At 38.1% G+C, this 16,585-nt stretch overlaps 1 protein-coding gene across 2 annotated transcripts in view; it reads right to left on the minus strand.

Moving 5' to 3' along the window:
* Window positions 1–16,585, minus strand: part of TTC28 (tetratricopeptide repeat domain 28) — a 582,221-nt gene that overhangs the window by 274,657 nt on the left and 290,979 nt on the right. For both annotated transcript variants that reach the window (XM_082416383.1, XM_082416382.1), the window contains exons 4-5: window positions 9,911–10,183; window positions 8,882–9,012 (exon numbers count right to left, since the gene is read on the minus strand). In XM_082416383.1, the coding sequence (XP_082272509.1) occupies window positions 8,882–9,012; window positions 9,911–10,183 (404 nt within the window). The remainder of the gene's footprint in view (window positions 1–8,881; window positions 9,013–9,910; window positions 10,184–16,585) is intronic.

The following is a 16,585-nucleotide window of genomic DNA, read 5'->3' on the forward strand; positions in this document are numbered from 1 at the left end:
GTTCTGTTTTACCTTGTTGATTCACTGTTGTTAATTCTTTTATATTTTTATTTTTCCTAATCTTTTATTTTTCTAATTTTATTTTATTCTTTATACTTTGTTAGTGATCTCTCCTTTTGGCTTGTCCCCCCCCCCCTTTTTTTCTTTTTTTTGTTGTGGTTTTCTTTTACCTTGTTGCAGTTGTTTCAATTATAGTTTTATTTTACCTAACATATTTTTTATCTTTCTAATTTTATTTTGTTTTCTATTCTTTGATATTGTGCTGCTCCTTTTTTTCTTTCTTTCTTCCTTTTTTTTTTTTTTTTTTAATTGTGCTACAAAGCTTGCAGGATCTTGGTTCCCAGGCTGGAGGTCGGGCCTGAGCTCCTGTGGTGGGAGCTCCGAGTCCAAACCCCTGGACTAACAGAGAACCTCAGACCCCAGGGAATATCAGTCGGAGTGAGGCCTCCTGGAGGTCCTCATCTCAGCACCAAGACCCAGCTCTATCCAACTGCCTGCAAATTCCAGTGCTGGATGTCTCAGGTCAAACAACCAGTAAGACAGGAATACAGCACCACCCATCAAAAAAAAAAAAAAAAAAAAAAGAAACGACAAAAAAAATATGTTACAGAAGAAGGAGCAAGGTAAAAACCTACATAAACCTACCTAAACCTACCTAAAAGATCAAATAAATGAAGATGAAATAGGCAACCTACCTGAAAAAGAATTCAGACTAATTACAGTAAAGATGATCCAAAATCTCAGAAACAGAATGGAGAAAATACAAGAAACATTTAACAAGGATCTAGAAGAACTAAAGAGCAAACAAACAGTGATGAACAACACAATTACTGAAACTAAAAATACTCCAGAAGGAATCAATAATGGAATAACTGAGGCAGAAGAACAGATAAGTGAGCTGGAAGATAAAATGGTGGAAATAACTGCCAGGGAGCAGAATAAAGAAAAAAGAACGAAAAGAATTGAGGACAGTCTCAGAGACCTCTGCGACAACATTAAACACACCAACATTCGAATTATAGGGGTCCCAGAAGAAGAAGAGAAAAAGAAAGGGACTGAGAAAATATCTAAAGAAATTATAGTTGAAAACTTCCCCAGTATGGGAAAGGAACTAGTCAATCAAGTCCAGGAAACACAGAGAGTCCCATACAGGATAAATCCAAGGAGAAGCATGCCAAGACACATATGAATCAAGCTATCAAAAATTAAATACAAAGAAAAAATATTAAAAGCAGCAAGGGAAAAGCAACAAATAGCATACAATGGAATCCCCACAAGGTTAACAGCTGATCTTTCAGCAGAAACTCTGCAAGCCAGAAGGGAGTGGGAGGACATATTTAAAGTGATGAAAGGGGAAAACCTACAACCAAGATTACTCTACCCAGCAAGGATCTCATTCAGATTCAACGGAGAAATTAAAACTTTTACAGATAAGCAAAAGTTAAGAGAATTCAGCACCACCAAACCAGCTTTACAACAAATGCTAAAGGAACTTCTCTAGGCAGGAAACACAACAGAAGGGAAAGACCTACAAAACCAAACCCAAAACAATTAAGAAAATGGTAATAGGAACATACATATCGCTAATTACCTTAAATGTAAATGGATTAAATGCTCCAACCAAAAGACACAGACTGGCTGAAGGGATACAAAAACAAGACTCATATATATGCTGTCTACAAGGGACCCACTTCAGACCTAGGGACACATACAGACTGAAAGGGAGGGGATGGAAAAAGATATTCCATGCAAATGGAAACCAGAAGAAAGCTGGAGTAGCAATTCTCATATCAGACAAAATAGACTTTAAAAGACTATTACAAGAGATAAAGAAGGACACTACATAATGATCAAGGGATCAATCCAAGAAGAAGATATAACAATTGTAAATATTTATGCACCCAACATAGGAGCACCTCAATACATAAGGTAAATGCTAACAGCCATAAAAGGGGAAATCGAGAGTAACACAATCATAGTAGGGGACTTTAACACCCCACTTTCACCAATGGACAGATCATTCAAAATGAAAATAAATAAGGAAACACAAGCTTTAAATGACACATTAGACAAGATGGATTTAATTGATATTTATAGGACATTCCATCCAAAAACAACAGAATACACTTTCTTCTCCAGTTCTCATGGAACACTCTCCAGGATAGATCATATCTTGGGTCACAAATCAAGCCTTAGTGAATTTAAGAAAACTGAAATCGTATCAGGTATCTTTTCCGACCACAACGCTATGAGACTAGATATCAATTACAGGAAAAAATCTGTAAAAAATACAAACACATGGAGGCCAAACAATACACTACTAAATAACCAAGAGATCACTGAAGAAATCAAAGAGGAAATAAAAAAATACCTAGAAACAAATGACAATGAAAACATGACGGCCCAAAACCTACGTGATGCAGCAAAAGCAGTTCTAAGAGGGAAGTTTATAGCAACACAATCCTACCTCAAGAAACAAGAAAAGTCTCAAATAAACAACCTAACCTTACACCTAAAGCAATTAGAGAAAGAAGAACAAAAAAACCCCAAAGTTAGCAGAAGGAAAGAAATCATAAAGATCAGATCAGAAATAAATGAAAAAGAAATGAAGGAAACAATAGCAAAGATCAATAAAACTAAAAGCTGGTTCTTTGAGAAGATAAACAAAATTGATAAACCATTAGCCAGACTCATCAAGAAAAAAAGGGAGAAGACTCAAATCAATAGAATTAGAAATGAAAAAGGAGAAGTAACCATTGACACTGCAGAAATACAAACGATCATGAGAGATTACTACAAGCAACTCTATGCCAATAAAATGGACAACCTGGAAGAAATGGACAGATTCTTAGAAATGCACAACCTGCCGAGACTGAACCAGGAAGAAATAGAAAATATGAACAGACCAATCACAAGCACTGAAATTGAAACTGTGATTAAAAATCTTCCAACAAACAATAGCCCAGGACCAGATGGCTTCACAGGTGAATTCTATCAAACATTTAGAGAAGAGCTTACACCTATCCTTCTCAAACTCTTCCAAAATATAGCAGAGGGAGGAACACTCCCAAACTCATTCTACGAGGCCACCATCACCCTGATACCAAAAGAAGGTAAAGATGTCACAAAAAAAGAAAACTACAGGCCAACATCACTGATGAACATAGATGCAAATATCCTCAACAAAATACTATCAAACAGAATCCAACAGCACATTAGAAGGATCATACACCATGATCAAGTGGGGTTTATCTCAGGAATGCAAGGATTCTTCAATATACGCAAACCAATCAATATGAAACACCATATTAACAAAGTGAAAGATAAAAACCATATGATAATCTCAATAGATGCAGAACAAGCTTTTGACAAAATTCAACACCCATTTATGATAAAAACTCTCCAGAAAGTAGGCATAGAGGGAACCTACCTCAACATAATAAAGGCCATATATGACAAACCCACAGCCAACATCATTCTCAATGGTGAAAAACTGAAACCATTTCCTCTAAGAGCAGGAACAAGACAAGGTTGCCCACTCTCACCACTATTATTCAACACAGTTTTGGAAGTTTTAGCCACGGCAATCAGAGAAGAAAAAGAAATAAAAGGAATCCAAATCGGAAAAGGAGTAAAACTGTCACTGTTTACAGATGACATGATACTATACACACAGAATGCTAAAGATACTACCAGAAAACTACTAGAGCTAATCAATGAATTTGGTAAAGTAGCAGGATACAAAATTAATGCAGAGAAATCTCTTGCACTCCTATACACTAATGATGAAAAATCTGAAAGAGAAATTAAGGAAACACTCCCATTTACCATTGCAACAAAATGAATAAAACACCTAGGAATAAACCTACCTAAGGAGACAAAAGACCTGTATGCAGAAAACTGTAAGACACTGAGGAAAGAAATTAAAGATGATACCAACAGATGGAGAGATATACCATGTTCTTGGGTTGGAAGAATCAACACTGTGAAAATGACTATACTATCCAAAGCAATCTACAGATTCAATGCAATCCCTATCAAACTACCAATGGCATTTTTCACAGAACTAGAACAAAAAATTGCACAATTTGTATGGAAACACAAAAGACCCCAAATAGCCAAAACAATCTTAAGAAAGTAAAACGGAGCTGGAGGAATCAGGCTCCCGGACTTCAGACTATCCTACAAAGCTACAGTAATCAAGACAGTATGGTACAGGCACAAAAACAGAAATACAGATCAATGGAACAGGATAGAAAGCCCAGAGATAAACTCACACACACATAGTCACCTTATCTTTGATAAAGGAGGCAAGAATATACAATGGAGAAAAGACAGCCTCTTCAATAATTGATGCTGGGAAAACTGGACAGCTACATGTAAAAGAATGAAATTAGAACACTCCCTAACACCATACACAAAAATAAACTCAAAATGGATTAGAGATCTAAAAGTAAAGCCAGACACTATAAAACTCTTAGAGGAAAACATAGGCAGAACACTCTATGACATAAATCACAGCAAGATCCTTTTTGACCCAGCTCCTAGAGAAATGGAAATAAAAACAAAAATAAACAAATGGGACCTAAGGAAACTTAAAAGCTTTTGCACAGCAAAGGAAACCATAAACAAGACCAAAAGACAACCCTCAGAATGGGAGAAAATATTTGCAAATGAAGCAACTGACAAAGGATTAATCTCCAAAATTTACAAGCAGCTCATGCAGCTCAATACCAAAAAAATAAACAACCCAGTCCAAAAATGGGCAGATGACCTAAATAGACACTTCTCCAAAGAAGATATACAGATTGCCAACAAACACATGAAAGAATGCTCAACATCATTAATCATCAGAGAAATGCAAACCAAAACTACAATGAGATATCATCTCACACCGGTCAGAATGGCCATCATCAAAAAATCTACAAACAATAAATGCTGGAGAGGGTGTGGAGAAAAGGGAACCCTCTTGCACTGTTGGTGGGAATGTAAATTGATACAGCCACTATGGAGAACAGTATGGAGGTTCCTTAAAAAACTAAAAATAGAACTACCATACGACCCAGCAATGCCACTACTGGGCATATACCCTGAGAAAACCATAATTCAAAAAGAGTCATGTACCAAAATGTTCATTGCAGCTCTATTTACAATAGCCAGGACATGGAAGCAACCTAAGTATCCATCGACAGATGAATGGATAAAGAAGATGTGGCACATATATACAATGGAATATTACTCAGCCATAAAAAGAAACGAAATTGAGTTATTTGTAGTGAGGTGGATGGACCTAGAGTCTGTCATACAGAGTGAAGTAAGTCAGAAAGAGAAAAACAAATACCGTATGCTAACACATATATATGGAACCTAAAAAAAAAAAAAAAGAAAAGAAAATGGTTCGAAGAACCTAGGGGCAAGATGGGAATAAAGATGTAGACCTACTAGAGAATGGACTTGAGGATATGGGGAGGGGGAAGGGTAAGCTGGGACAAAGTGAGAGAGTGGCATGGACATATATACACTACCAAACGTAAAATAGATAGCTAGTGGGAAGCAGCCACATAGCACAGGGAGATCAGCTCGGTGCTTTGTGACCACCTAGAGGGGTGGGATAGGGAGGGTGGGATAGGGAGGGTGGGAGGGAGGGAGATGCAAGAGGGAAGAGATATGGGGACATATGTATATGTATAAGTGATTCACTTTGTTATAAAGCAGAAACTGACACACCATTGTAAAGCAATTATACTCTAATAAAAATGTTAAAAAATTAAAAATAATTAAAAAAAATTAAAATCTACAAACAATAAATGCTGGAGAAGGTGTGGAGAAAAGGGAATCCTCTTGCACTGTTGGTGGGAATGTAAATTGATACAGTCACTATGGAAAATAGTGTGGAGGTTCCTTAAAAAACTAGAAATAGAACTACCATACAACCCAGCAATCCCACTATTGGGCATATGCCCTGAGAAAACCATAATTCAAAGAGTCATGTCCCACAATGTTCATTGCAGCACTATTTACAATAGCCAGGACATGGAAGCAACCTAAGTGTCCATCGACAGATGAATGGATAAAGAAGATGTGGCACATATATACAATGGAATATTACTCAGCCATAAAAAGAAACGAAATTGAGTTATTTTTAGTGAGGTGGATGGACCTAGAGTCTGTCATACAGAGTGAACTAAATCAGAAAGAGATAAACAAATACCATATGCTAACACATATATATGGAATCTAAAAAAAAAAAAAAGGTGAACCCAGGGGCAGGACAGGAATAAAGACACAGACGTAGAGAATGGACTTGAGGACACGGGGAGGGGGAAGGGTAAGCTGGGACGAAGTGAGAGAGTAGCACTGACGTACATACACTACCAAAAGTAAAATAGATAGCTAGTGGGAAGCAGCTGCGTGGCACAGGGAGATGAGCTTTGTGCTTTGCGACCACCTAGAAGGGTGGGACAAGGAGGGTGGGAGGGAGATGCAAGAGGGAGGGGATACGGGGATATACATATGCATATAGCTGATTCACTTTCTTATACAGCAGAAACTAACACAATACTCTAAAGCAATTATACTCCAATAAAGATGTTAAAAAAAAAATAAGTTGAAAATATTAATGAAAAAACAAGTTAAAACAGTATATAATAGGGTTTCAATTCTTGTGTGAATACATATGAACAATTATAACTGCATATATGATCAAAAGATTATACCCAAAATATTAATAGGATGGTAAGCTTACAGTTGGTTATTTTCATGTATTTCTTATGTAATTAGATAAAACTAATAAATATCACCTTTTAAAAAAACCATGGGGACTTCCCCGGTGGCGCAGTGGTTAAGAATCCACCTGCCGATGCAGGGGACGCGGGTTCAAGCCCTGGACCTGGAAGATCCCACATGCCACGGGGCAACTGGGCCCATGCACCACAACTACTGAGCCCACGTGCCACACTGCTGAAGCCTGTGCACCTAGAGCCCACGCTCCACAACAAGAGAAGTCACCGCGATGAGAAGCCCGAGCACCACAATGAAGAGTAGTCCCCACTTGCTGCAGCTAGAGAAAGCCTGCATGCCGCAACGAAGACCCAACGCAGCAAAAATAAATAAATAAATAAATAAAGTTCAAAACTCAATTTAAAAAAAAACCAAGAATCTGTCACTATATATATAATATATATAATAGGATGGTGGAAAATATCTGTTCTTTGCTAAAGGAATAAACTATCTTATCACTCAGCAAAACATGACGTATCTGCTGACCAGGTTTTAGAACCCCATATGGCAATTTCTGCATCTCACTTGGGGGCCAGCTTGATTTCTACCTGTTTCACAAAGCTTCCTCAGCTCTATATCAGTCTCTGTTTCCTCTGGAATTCCAGAATCTTGGCAGCGATTGAGTGTTCTCCTTTTTAATACCTATCACAACCCTATGTCCCTAATTAAAAGTCTTTCTAGCTTATCCAATAATCGAGCTAATATATACACCTCAAAGGTTAGGAAAATGGGGTATAAATTCAGCTCTTGACATATTTATAGCTATATGTCCCTACACTAAATGGCTCTATCTAGATACTGATGCTGTTTTAGTTCTTAAACCTGGCTCTCACTTCTTAATGCCATCAGTATATCTGCCTCTAGAAATCTGAGCCCTCTTTTCATTCTCTTAACATCAAGAAATCAGATAATCTGGCTTATAAGAAACGTTTGTAAACTAAGAGTAAATAGATAAAGAGAAAAGTGTTTAGGCAACTCTCTTGAGAAGAAAATTGCCCCAAATTCACCGCCCTTGGAGCTTTCAAAGGCTTTTTTCTGATACCCATGGATGAGAGAGACTTTCTAGGAGTCCAGCTTTCCCAAGGGGAGATTCCAGCATGCCACTGAAGTAAAGATTTTTTTCTTTCCCAGTTCCTTTCTAGTGCCTGACTGTGTTCTAGAAACATGAAGATGCTGGGTCATTTAAATAATATAGTTAATCTCCATAACGTCCTACAGTGACATTCTGAGATGTAAATGTAACTAAACATATTTCCCAACACACAGATTAATTCATAAATTTACTGTTGCCTCTGCTATTAACTTCATTCTTATTTATAATATTATATTACTACTACCATTTATGGAATTCCAGGTACCATGCTAGGTACTTTACATGTATTATTTATAATCCTATCACAACTGTGTATGGAATAAACAGAATCATCATTTTCTGAATAAGATGTAAGAGGCAAAGAGAAGTTAAATAATAACTTCCCCAAGATCCCCGAGCCAGGAAGAACTGAAGCAGGGATTCAAATCTGGGTCTGTCTCCTACCAAACCCCACCCTCTTTCCACTCTGCAGGCACCATCAAGTTGCATCTACTGGATATCAAGTTTCTGAGAATATTTCATTTCATTTATCTAGAAAAGACTAGGATGATATTTCTCTATCATTACGATTCAGGTCTGTCAGTGAGACTTAACATGCTTCTACCACCAGAGTTAAAAATCCACCAAAGAAACAATGTGAAGGATTCACAGCAATAATACTCCATCTCAGATAAAGCATAATGTGTGCTTCTTTAATTTAATGAATATGTCATAATGATATAGCTTTTTGCTAATTTTACATATATCCATAGCACATCTGAAGAGAATAAGAACAATGTATCTGACCAAGCTGTTAGATCCTGAGGTCAGAGACCATGTCTCATTTACCTCTATATCCCCAAGTCCTGTATGTGATAGATGTTCAACACCTCATTGTTGATGAAAGTTAGAAGCAATGATTATCAACTCCTGAAAGTAATATTTTAAGATACCTAGAACATTTTGAGCAGCAAAAAAAGACCCCATGTTTCAAAAAAACTGGTTTTGATCTGCAGGTAAACTTCCTACCTCTCGATCCTTGAGTTTCATGGCAAGCACCAACTGATGCCTGTGGTTAGTGAGAGCCTCCCGGTAATTTCCTTTGGAGAAGAATGCAGAGCCCAGATTCCCATGAGCTCGGCATTCTCCTGTCTGGTCACCTGAATTGGGTAAAAAAAAAAAAAAAAAAGATAAAATTTATCTAAGTTGCAGCATTATTTATAATATATAATGGCCATCTTACTTCTAGAGGCACAGATTTACTAGCTAAGATTTCACTTGCCTTCTTTTCTTCTTCTAAAAGACTCTCTGTGGGAAGTTATGGTCCTAGAAGTTAAATCTCTGGACAACTGTTATTGATGTTATAACATACAACTGCAGTCAGGGACATAAGTGTTCTGGAAATGAGAGGTCATTGCTTTGTTTCTGAACAACCATCAGCTTGTTGGTTCAGTCACTTTACTCCACACCTACCATAATATGTTGCTTCTTTACAAGTATGCTGATGGCAGACTCACCATATCTCTTCTCTTACTGCAGTCCTGCAAGTCCTTGAATAATCACTGTGATGATTATCATAAACCACATTTTTTTTTAAATGAGGAAACAGCAGCACAGAGATTAGGCAACTTGCCGAAGGTCACACAGCTAGTTAAGTGGCAGAGCCAGGATTCTAAACTCAGCAGTCTGGCTCCATAGTCCACAGTCTTAACCACTGCACTGCACTATTTCCTCCAACAAAATGATGGTGCATTCTAATGTAGGCAAAAATGAAAATTAAGGTGAAAGATTCACCCACAAATCTATCATTTGAGATAGTAAATCTGTGAGCCCATATCTCTGAGGAGGCAATGAATATGTTAATCCATATCTTTTGGCCTTTTGGGAGCTTGATACCTTGTTAATGAAAAGTCCTAAAGACCTAAGTACTCTAAAACTAAGAATGTTCCCGAGGTACAATCACTTTTCATTGCACATATTACTCCCATTCACGTCAGGTTAATCAGCTTTCTTCAATTCCTTTCTGTACTGAAATAAAGGAGAAAAGCATAACTCTACCTAAGGTCTTGGCTACATCCAAGTCCTGCTGCATGTATCCAGTGCTCTTCTCTGTGTTTCCGAGAGACCAGTAAGCACTGCTCAGCGCAGAGAAAACGGAACCTCTTAGTTTGAGGCTGCAGGTGCCAATCTTCAGAGCGGCTTCTAAGACAACCACAGAGGCCCCATGATGGCCAGCTGTCAGGAGTTCTTGCCCAACCACAGACACGACCACAAAGGGACTCTTGTCCAGTTTCATTTTCTGAAGCTGTTGATAAGTGGGCTCGAGGGAGTCTGAAGAAAAACAAAAGAAAATAAGAGAATGTAGGATTATACACAAAACAATCTTTTCCAATACGCTCTAGAAACAAATGTTTATCATACCGTTTTATGGCCTGTTTCAGGTACAAACTCTTCAACCTTTCAATCTAGCACCACCCTCACTGTCCACTCATTCATACGACTGGGTAACACCAATGTCTTTCCAGTAATTTCCTTACATCACTTTCACATGCATACGCCACACACGTCCTCTCTTCTGGTCTTTCTTTGATCAGGACCCACCACTTTCCCTGAATGGTTCTCCCTTCTCTGACCTCCTGCCCTCTCAAAATATCACAGGCACATCACTCAAGTCCCACCCCTACTGTATACAGGCAGACCACAGAGATGCTGTGGGTCTGCTTCCAGACCACTGCAACAGAGCAAATATCACAATAAAGCAAATCACATGAAATTTTTGGTTTCCGCGCATATCAAGAAGAAAAAAGAAATCGTCTGAGTTTACTAAGGTAAGATGAAAGACAAAATTAACGTTTATCTCATTTTATTTTCATGTTATGGAAAGGACACAGATTAGGGGTCAGGAAGCCACAGGGAGATTCTTTCCTTTTGAAGCTAGGTTTCAAAGTGGATGACCTCTAAGCTCCTTCTTCCTCCTCTTTTTTTTTTTTTAAAAGACTGTAGCAGAGCTAATGACTATAACCTTACAATGAGGTAGCACTTGTAACACTTTTGTTGTTAACTTTCCTGAAAAACTGTTTCACATTAGTTGTTCCACTGTGCCTATGTGAAAAAAAAAACTATTGAAAGGTTGGTCTCTTTAAACTGTGAATCTCTCAGCCAACAGTACTGCATTAAAATGTAATTTTTACAATTTATGACTTCAAATCTCCACTTGCCACTAAGGAGCTCTCATCTGAATCAACATTACCACGGAAACCTCGAAACCTACTGGTGCCTAAAGCATTTTTCCCTTCAATCAGATCACTAAACAGAGAACAAAGAACATTTTTACACCTGTCAAGATGCAAGCAGTACACAGTACCAGTAAACGCTTGCTAACCAATAGGGTTAAATACAGGCACAAGAACCCAGGAATTGCTAGAACAGGAAAAGAACAATGTCATACTGAAATAACTGTGAGCAGAATTTTGGTGGTACCCACTGATGGATTTGGCAGCCAGTGATGATCACACATTAGCATCCCACTGGCCAATTAGCAAAAGCAAAAATAACAGAATTTTAGAGCTGAAAAGACCTTGAAAACACCCTTATTTTATTTATTTATTAAATTTATTTATTTTTATTTATTTATTTTTTTGGCTGTGTTGGGTCTTCGTTGCTGTGCGTGGGCTTTCTCTAGTTGTGGCGAATGGGGGCTACTCTTTGTTGTGGTGTGAGGGTTTCTCACTGCGGTGGCTTCTCTTGTTGCGGAGCACAGGCTCTAGGCGTGCGGGCTTCAGTAGTTGTGGTGCATGGGCTCAGTAGTTGTGGCTCACGGGCTCTAGAGCGCAGGCTCAGTAGTTGTAGCGCACGGGCTTAGTTGCTCCGCGGCATGTGGGATCTTCCCGGACCAGGGCTCGAACCCGTGTCCCCTGCATTGGCAGGCGTATTCTTAACCACTGCGCCACCAGGGAAGCCCAACACCATTATTTTAGAAATGAAGAATCTGAGTATTTAAGTATTGAGTATTCACGCAAGGTCAGATAGCTTGGGACAAAGCCAAGACAAGAACCTATTGCAGGGATCTAAGTCCAGGCTCTCTGATACCATACTAGGCAAAATTCTTGTTCACACAAGAAGTCAATTCCGGCTGATTTTAAGCAGAGAAGAAATGCACTGAGTGGCTACTGAGTGGCCCTTGCACAGAAACGAAGACCCAACACAGCCAAAAACAAATAAATAAATAAAGGGTGGAAAACCAGGCCTCCAGACCCACAGTCAAAATCATGTCACAAAAGCTTCCTGGTGAAGGCAACATCACCACTGCAAGTAAACACAGGACACTGCAGCTTGTAATTCTGCCTCCACCACTACTAAATGTCACCCTTGGAAAACAGATGTCACTATTGCCACCTGCCACCACTGGAACAAATTCTGTATATCCTTTCTTCTTTCAGCCTTTAGCTCCTAATTCAAAGGTGGAGTCTCAGTTGCAAAGGAGGATGAGAAAGTTAGGATCTGATGTTTTCAACTTTTATAGTGGAAGGCAAGGAGGCAGAAGTAAAAGACAGGGAGTTCCCAAAACACAGGAAGAGTGTTCAGACACAGATGGCACAAAATGACTGATGGCCAGCAAAGATTCTACTTTTCAGCTGGTGATTTTTTTAACCATTGCAACCACGGCTAAGTTCAAAAAAAGAGTCATCCAATAGAGCCTCTAAAGCTACACGATAGTAGAAAGAAGAGACAACATTGCCACAGTTAGAGGACCAAGGGAAACACCTGGAAGATTTTCAAAAGAAAAGGAAATCTTCATTTGTACAAATTTTTACTAAATAAAAATGAAACGGAAGGATTAAGAGGTAAAAGATCAAATTTCCATTTGTAGTATATAGGGAAGAGACTATACATATAAAAAAGATAAATTATAATGCAAGCTCAAATACTGTATATGTTATAAGAGTTTGGAAAAGGGAGTGATTATCAAGGGTAATCAGAAAGCTTCATAAAAACAGAACCTGATTTCTTAAAGAAAGGGTAGGACTTAGACAAGTCTTTGTACTTTTTTCTGTGAGTAGAGGGTATTTTAGGCAGAAGGTTTGTCCTAAACAAAGGTGCATGGAATGAAAGATAGGTACATGGAATGAAAAGGAATGATGAACAGGGCAGCTTGAATGGCCCAGAGAGTATTTATGGGGAAGGAAGCTGATGTGGAATAACACAGAAAATACTGAGCTAAGGATAAAGAGACCTGGATTTCAAAGTCACATAACCTCAGTTTCCTCACTTTGTCAAATGTATCACAATTATGATTGTGGTGATGGTTACATAAATCTATACACGTTATAGATAAGTATATGTCAATATTAAATACATATGTGTCTATACATGTAAATGCATCTATGTTTGCATCTATGCATGTGTAAAGATATATACACAAAAAGTCCATTTCACTTGACGTAAATTAAAAAAATTTTAATGTCAAACTTCTCTGCTTTGGGCTGTAATTACGTCTCATTTGTCCATACTCACTAATCAGAAGGTCTGGTTAGCAGTTGTACACTCATTTGATAAATAAAAGTGGTAAGATAAGTTTTTTTTTAATGTATAAAAACTGTATAGGGCTTCCCTGGTGGCCCAGTGGTTAGGAATCCGCCTGCCAATGCAGGGGACACGGGTTCAAGCCCTGGTTGGAGAACTAAGATCCCCGCATGCCACAGGGCAACTAAGCCCATGCGCTGCAACTACTGAGCCCGGGCACTCTGGAGACCGTGTACCACAACTATAGAGAATCCCATGCGCCGCAACTAGAGAAGCCTGCATGCTGCAACGAAGAGCCTGCATGCCACAACGAATACCCTGTGTGCCACAACTAAGACCCAATGCAGCCAAATAAATAAATAAATATTGTAAAAAAACAATATTAGGAGGTACTTATTATCACACCCCTTTTACAGATAAGAACTGAGGTGCAGAGAAAGGAAGCAACCTTGCTCAGTCAAGGGGATAGCAAATGGCAGTACTGAAATTAGAGTCCAACCTTTGGGGGAAAAGTCAGGTTTTTTTTAACATAACATTTCAGAAACAGGCCCTCTGTGCAAAGTGACTGCCACTTAAAAGAGAATCAGAGGGAAAGAGTTACCAAGGGTGGACAATCAGGTAAATAAAAGGTGAGCCCCAATTTGACTCTGAGAGAAAAGCTTATACATTCAAGCCATTTTCCACCAGTACTTCATAAAATCAGCTTCCTGGATCCTCTGAAGCTGGTAGAAACACCATGACAGGTGATAGCCCATAAATGTAATAGTCTTTAGATTACCAAATTAACAAGAGGAGAGAAAATATACACAAGAGAACCCTCAGCAAGAAGCAGCCCTAGCGTCTTTAGAGGAACAAATAAAGGTAAACACAATCTCACTTTGTAATTACATTATTAAATCTGCGGTTGGCAGTAGTACTATGCTACACCATCCAAATTTACATAAACATTTATAAGATACAATGAACTGAAATTGCTGAAAGACTATCTAAAAAGGAGAAATGGAAAATAGTAAAAGGATAATTTGAGGGTCATGAAAGAGTCTCATTTTATATTAATACTTATTTGTACATTTACATAAATGATTTAAGGGAAATACATTACATATAGTGATGTAAATATATCTACAGGAAAAGTAGATTATCTGATATCTGGTTGGTGAGCATGAATGAAACCACAAAAGTAAAATAAAAAAGACTTAATGCAGTTAGCAATATAGGCAACAACAATATTTTAAAAATCAAGTAAGTTCCAAAGTGGATTAATATATTTATTTGGGAACAAGAGTATATTACTATAGATTAGCCCTATCTTTAAAGAAAATCTTGAAACGTCCCCAAAAGGCCAAACCACAGGAACTCTGTGCACATCGTGGGAGCTTTGTTTGCTTACAGAAGCACTGGACGAGGGAGCTTCCCTATTGCATTTCAGAATTTCAAAACAAAAACAACTGACACAACAGATCAGACCTACATGTAAAGTGTCCTGGACTGCACAGTTATGCAACAATGGCAGAAACTGAGAACGCTGCAGGAGGCTAAAATAAACAGTGGGTAAAAAATGGGCACCAAATGATGACAGATTTTGTGAATTATAACCATATGACAAAAAGAGAGGTCATTAAGATGTTAAATGATGCACAGAACAACACTGTGCAAAGCAACAGTCTTTCTATAAAATGTTGATGAGAAAAGCCCACCTGGAATAGCTACAGTGGTAAAGGCAATACCAAAAATAAATAAGTTAAATTGCTTTAAGGAAAGAGAAGAAAATATTAAAGCGCTCCAGGCACCTGTAAGATGCAGCTTTCTCCAGGGTCGCCCTTAGGTCACTCAGTATAAGACGGGAAAGAACACATGGCACAGAAAACCCGAAGGCTGACAGAAGCACTGAGCTATTTCTTGCAGTGTAGAGAAGATTTTCTTATATTTATCTAAACAAATTGCTTCAAAGGCAAAATGGTAAGTATGATTCTGCTGATCTCAACACATTCACTCCAGTATACTAAGGCAGCAGCAGAAATACCTCAGAATAAAGAAGGGGTATCTTCATGAACTAAATAAAAAATGTTCCATGTAAATTACTTGCAGAGGGATATAGGGAGAGAATGAGAAAATACTAGAAAAATGGAAAGGAGAGACAGATTGATTTTTTTTGTTGTCCATTCCCCCTCCCTCCCCAAGTCATGGAGCTCCAAAGTACATCTGCTCTAAGTCAGAGTTTATTAACAGCAGGTCCCCCAGTGGGAGAAGCCATTAGGTTCCTGCAGCAAAGACTCAGCTTTGTATGGGGTTATAAAATCGCATGAAGAGAGGCTTCCTTTCCACTTTTTTTCTAGAACATGAAATCTTCGCTTTCAGGAAAGTATTTTTTTATAGTTATGAATTGCTCAGAGGCCATACGAGTATCATTTAGTTAATCAAACTTTTACTTAGCACATATTTTGAGCCAAGTACCATACTAGCCTGTATATTAAAATTATCTAATGCTGCAAACATTTTCAAAACTAAATAAATTACCTAATGATACTGCCACCAAAATTTTTAGGTTAATTCAAAAACGTACCATTTCAGAAACAAAAATAGAGTTCTGCTTGACGTACCTAATTAGTGTGGAATGTCATTAGCTGTCTACTATTTGCCATCAACCTGCCTTAGTGTCTCCATCACTCTGCAAAGATGACAACTGGTGTACACTTTCAACCCAATCTTCCCAAGAACTCCTTCCTCAAAAATCAATGTTTCTCAAAGGGAAGCCAATCTGATTTGACCCTTAGAACTCCTCCAACCTCCACAGTACTATTTTCAATCTACTGTTGTCCCAGAATACCAATTGGTATAATTCAGAAGTAGTATAGGAGAAAACCATGTATCTACCATGTTTCTCTCTCTTTCAAGTCAACATAATCTTTTAATGCTCCTCTGAAAAATGTTAGACATAGCCTACAGTTAGATCCATATTTCCTCTCATGAAATGTTTAATGTCTTCTCTTATCTGTTTATTTCTAGATGGCATATTGGTCCAACTGAGCAGATCAACTTACTAGTAGAGATGTTTTGGTTTAGAGGTACAAAATCTTAGAACTACAAAAAACATAGGGATTCCTTATGTAACCCTAAAATCCAGAGAAGTTGATTCATTTACCCAGTTATACAGTTAGTTAACAAAAAATTCAAAAATATAATCTAGGTTCACAAACTTCCAGGCCAGTG

This window comes from Balaenoptera physalus (genome assembly GCF_965194825.1).
Source record: "Balaenoptera physalus genome assembly, chromosome: 12".
In the NCBI taxonomy this organism is placed as follows: domain Eukaryota; kingdom Metazoa; phylum Chordata; class Mammalia; order Artiodactyla; family Balaenopteridae; genus Balaenoptera; species Balaenoptera physalus.